Here is a 5,384-nt window from a genome sequence, read left to right on the forward strand (position 1 = left end):
TATAAGTCGCATTTTTTTCAAGTAATTTATTTTACAAACTGGTTGAAAAAAACGATATTACATCATCCTGGAAGGTAAGTTATAACATTCATAAGTGAATAGAAAACAGGCTGAATATGTGTCAACACATATTCACATATTAGCATCATGAAAAAAACGAAAAGGTGTAGCATTTATATAACACAACAGTTTTCTTTAACTATAGCCTCAAGAACTCATCAACTTTGTATCTTTACTGTAATTAATTGCACGCAATCTTACTCCATATCACTAAATCCCTTAAATTCTTCGTCCTCTGTGTCACGTCTGAATAACTAAAGTAAATAAAGTAATTGCATAGATCACCATAAGAGGGCACTCTAGACTTACGGTCCATATCTCCTCTCATTAAAAATTCGTATATAAGTCGCACTGGAGTATAAGTCGCAGGGACATTCAATCTATGAAAAAAACCGCGACTTATAGTCCGGAAAATACGGTATATACTTTTCCCCTCACGTACATATATACTTTTCCTCTCATGCACATACATACTTTTTCTCACACGCTCATACTTTTGATCTCACGTACATATATACTTTTCCTCTCACGCACATGTATACTTGTCTTTCACACACATATATTCTTTTTTAAATATGATGCAAAAGAGAGTATATATGTATGTGCAAGAGAAAATATATGTATGGGTAAGAGAGTATATATGTATGCGTAAGAGAGTATATATGAATGTGAATGGTTCAGAATAAATAATGTCTTATTCGGCCCCTCATACCAGAGAACTATACAATCAGATTCCAATTCACACACATTCACGCTCTGATTACGACTCTTTTGCCAAACACTGATGCCGACTTATAACTCTAAGAAGCAATGTGCAATTTTGGCTTTAGTGCTTTGTCCAAGGACACTTTGGGTGAACATTGCAGGAACCAAACCTGCAATTCTCCAACCAGTTGTTAACTGCTCTGCTCTGCGCTGCATCATGGTTGAGGTTATTAATGTTTATAAACTTTGATTCTTTGAGCATAGAAGCCAAACAGGTCAGACCAGTCAAACGTGCGACTATTTGCATGAACAGAACTTCATCTGAAAACACTGAACGAACAGAAGAGACGAAACTGTCCGGTCCCCGAAGAAACAGCACAAATCTGTTTTGGTGCCTATTTCCTTTCACAGCATGAATGGTGAGTTTAACTAGAAGTGGCTTCTGTGTGAGCTCTGTAGACAATTTGCTTTTTATCAGTCATCTGACCTTTGATCTTAAAACAAAATGATCTAAATGCAAACTAATCTGTTTAAGGTCCTTGCAGGTATAAATTCTGTTGTAGAATTCACATGTTCAATATGTATTGCTGTCAGGTGTTTGCAGAAGTTGGCTAATGTCACACATACAGGAACAGTTTGATTTGCTAAAAGAAACGAGTGGAACGATCAAAGTACAACAGATACATGTCTAATATCCAGAAGCTTGATTTTCACAAGACAAGTCTATTACATAGGGAAAAAAATAGTCATTGCTCTGGGGTTAAAGCCAAATGTTTGCAACTTTTTTACGTAATTATTTTCATTTTTAACTTATTTAGAATTGTTCTTATACAAATCTGGATTTTTTTCCAGCTTACTGGAATTCCCCTCTTGAACATTTGTCTTGGCAACAGTTAAACATCAGTTAAACATGAAAGTGGGTGCAGTTCTCCAAGGAAAATAAGTGTGGTGATGAATGTTGAACACAAGACAGAGTTCAAATGTTTGTTCTCTGTCTTCATTTATTTGTATATCACTTATGATTTCTTGCTCTTTATCTGCTTCAAACATGTTTTTTCTTTCTCTTTAATCCACGCAGAATAAGCTGTTTCTGCTGCTGCAAACGTTTGGTTTTTGTGTTGGTCATATTTACTGCAGCAGTTCTGCCTGAAAGAACTGTCGACATGTAAACCCAATACAACCTAAATATATATCCTTAAACAGGAGAACGAATTGACCAGTTTGCTCCACCCAACTCAACAATGTTCCAAATAGCAACACGGTATAGTTTGACACACATTTCTCAAGATAAACAAATTTGAGCTACATTAAAAATTAAAAGATTTAACTAAAAAGAAAAACAAACAAAGAATATATGTATATATATATATATATATATATATATATATAAAGTTTGAGTATTAGCTTTTTTGCTGCTGTAAATTGTGACTTTTTCAGAATGGGAGTCAACGCGAAATGGCTTGTCTTTGACAGCAGAAGATACCAATGTCCATGTCTATGGTGGGAACAGTAGCTGTGTTTACATGTGCAAAATGTCTTTAATCAGTTCTTGTGAAATAGCTGACAGAGCATCTTCATCTTCAAGTGCACAAGATGTGCATTCAGTCACAAATCCTAGATAATTAACCGCTATAATCTGTTTGCGTGTATTCAAAAAATTGCCCTCTCTTTTAGAATCTTGACAGTCAGGATGGTTGTACGGTGGTGTAGTGATTACTGCTCTCACCTCACAGAAACAAGGTCCTGGTTCAATTCCCAGATGGGTCCTTTTTTATGTGGAGTTTCCATGTTTTCCTTGTGCATGCTGTGCAGGTTTCATCCAACAGTCAGAAGACATGCTTCACAGGTTCATTTGTATCTGTAAATTGCTCCTAAGTGTTCATGTGAGCCTGTGTGTAATTGCGTTGTCCTGCAATAGACTGGTGACTCATTCAGTATATACCCCACCTTTGCCCCTGAGTTGGGTCCAGCAGTCCCAGGACTCTGAAAGGGATACAGCAGGTTCTACAGATGGATGGAAGAATCAAGATCATAATCCATACAGCCTATTCATGTCCTTTTGCATAACTTTGATTCACTTTGATCCAACAGAGAGGAAATATTTGAGGAGGAAGAGCTAAAGGAAAATATCTCGAGAAAATATACCTAATTTTTCTTTAAATAAAAGAGTTTGAATGGAAAAATATCTGGAGCTTTTTTGAACATTTTCTACCACTGGTGAAGTGGTGAAGCTCAAAACTAGGCAAAAAATACACCATGAGGGCCACAAGACACCATCACAGACGAGTGTCTGGGCTTAATTGTTAAAGTTGCAGGAAATATGTTTCTTTTTTTTTTTTTGATTTAGTAAAATATTGCTTATCACGTTTAAAAAAAAGAGTAACTGCTGTGCTAGAAGGAGAAGAGGTAACCAAAGTTTATTGATTTAAAGAAGGTGGCGAAATCCAGACATTGCTATAGAGGGTGATCTCTGGTGTCCAGAAGGTGAATGTCATCCAAGCGGTTGAAGAAGAAGACATCTAGAATCAAGAAGCAGGAAAAAGCCAGCGTAATCTTTGAATCAAAATACCAAAGGACAAAAGATGGAACACATACACTGGATTAAACAGAGCCAGGGTGAGTTTAGATGGGTTGCAGATGTGACAGAAACCCCCGCCAGTAATCATTCACACCTGTGGAGATCAAATGGTAAAACAACAGAAACAATAACAAAATATAACCAGGAGAGGGAAACAGACGGATAGTGAGAGAATTAACACAATATGATATACAACATGGAAAAAATCTGATGAAATAAACTAAAATGTTCTTGTCTTCTAGAGTCAACTTCAAGGAGGATTGTCCTTTTGGGGAAAACTGGATCAGGAAAAAGCAGCTTGGCTAATACCATCCTGGGAGAGGAAGTCTTCAAGATAAACCACTTTCCCAACACTGAATCAAGACAGACTTTTGCCCAAACCAAACGTGTCCATGGAAGAAGCCTGACTCTTGTTGACACATGCAGCGTTTTTGACACAAGCATGTCCGATACGACGCTAAGAGAAGATTTGGTGAGGTGTATCACAGAGTGCGCTCCTGGGCCTCATGCTTTTCTCATTGTGCTGAAAGTGGAAAAGTTCACAGAGCAGGAAGAAGCGGTCTTCAAAGAGATATGCCGACATTTTTCTGAGGACGCTCTGAAATTTACTGCTGTTGTGTTCACTCATGGAGATCAGCTCCTAGAGGATATGACTATTCAGGAGTTTGTTTCGACAAATACAGAGCTGAGAGCTCTGGTGGAGAAATGTGGAGGCAGATGCCATGTAGTTGATAATAAATATTGGAAAGAAGGCAGAGAGTGTTACAGGAGTAATCAGTTCCAGGTAGGGGAGCTGTTAAGAACCACTGACAAGATAACTGAGGAAAACCATGGGAAATACTACTCTAATGAGACACTAAAAGAGGCAGAAAGACAGATGATGGAGGAGGAAACCAAGCTGAAGCTGACATCAACAAATATGTCACCAGAGGAAATAACAATCAGATCTAAAAATGATACATATGGTAAACTACTAAACAAGTTTGTTGGCGTTGCAACAGGTGCAATGTTAGGAGCCCTTCTTGGTGTGTTCTCTATAGTTGAAATATCAAATTTAAAAGCAAAATCTAAGAAAGACTACGTGGCTGCTGCTTTGACTGCAGGTGTGCAGGGGGCTCAGATGGGATGGGATGCAGCTGAAGAAGCAAAAAGTCCAACCGAGGCTTTTCATAAAACCAAAGATGCAGTCTACAACAATGCTCCAAATCCACATTTGAAGTTTTAAGACAGATGAGGTCAGAACTGCCGAAGAACACAAGCATGTGGCGAACTTAGTGATTTGCCAATTCTTAAACTGTAATATAATACATATTACTTATGTTATTTCTTAGTAATTACTTATCTCATTAGTTCTCTATACCCGTGTTGCGAACCGGTACAGGTCTCTGGGACAGTTGGTACGGGGCAGTGGTGAAAATGAATTTTAATTGTAGTCCAAATATGAAAAAAAAAATAAATAATATAAAAAACAAGAAAAAAGTGAAAAATGTCTTCCATGTAGGTGACAGGTCATCTGATTAAACAAAATTACCAAATATATGGTTTAATTTTGGTCAAATTAAAACACAGTAAACACAATTAGAGGAGCAACCCTCAGTTTGAGTCAGTTAAGTGCAAAAAATTAAAACTATAAGCTGTTTTTCATGAAAAAAAGAGACAAATACAGACAAAGAACTAGATGCCCATGTGTCACAAAAAATGAAACTAAAGGAAACAAATTACTTTCTAATAAAAGTAGGTTCAAACCACCACATGTTTTTAATCTCTATGACAAGCAGAAGTTTTATTGAATAAATTATACAAATGTTATAGAGACTTAAAGTACTTACAGCATAAACTATCATCTTATTTTGATACTTAACAATACTTTTGTAATGCACAACTCCAGACTCTGCACAATGATGATTTATTATTCTCCTGTAGTAAATAAATAAAAATAGCCACAGAGTTTTCACATAACCAAAAAAGTTACACTGTTTTTGATATAAAAAGTGGTTTTGCCTTTGGTATTTTTGGATGATAAAATAATAGTCATTTAAAT

The 5,384-nt window shown here is 36.5% G+C and overlaps 1 protein-coding gene across 1 annotated transcript; it reads left to right on the forward strand.

The window, feature by feature from the left end:
• The first annotated feature begins 1,106 nt into the window (after nt 1–1,106).
• On the forward strand, nt 1,107–5,384 carry LOC118600111 (GTPase IMAP family member 7-like). The gene is made up of 2 exons (XM_036216868.1): nt 1,107–1,184; nt 3,586–5,384. The coding sequence occupies exons 1-2, from the start codon at nt 1,178–1,180 to the stop codon at nt 4,566–4,568; spliced, it is 990 nt and encodes a 329-aa protein (XP_036072761.1). The 5' UTR covers nt 1,107–1,177; the 3' UTR covers nt 4,569–5,384.

This window comes from Oryzias melastigma, linkage group LG18, assembly GCF_002922805.2.
Source record: "Oryzias melastigma strain HK-1 linkage group LG18, ASM292280v2, whole genome shotgun sequence".
Lineage (NCBI taxonomy): Eukaryota > Metazoa > Chordata > Actinopteri > Beloniformes > Adrianichthyidae > Oryzias > Oryzias melastigma.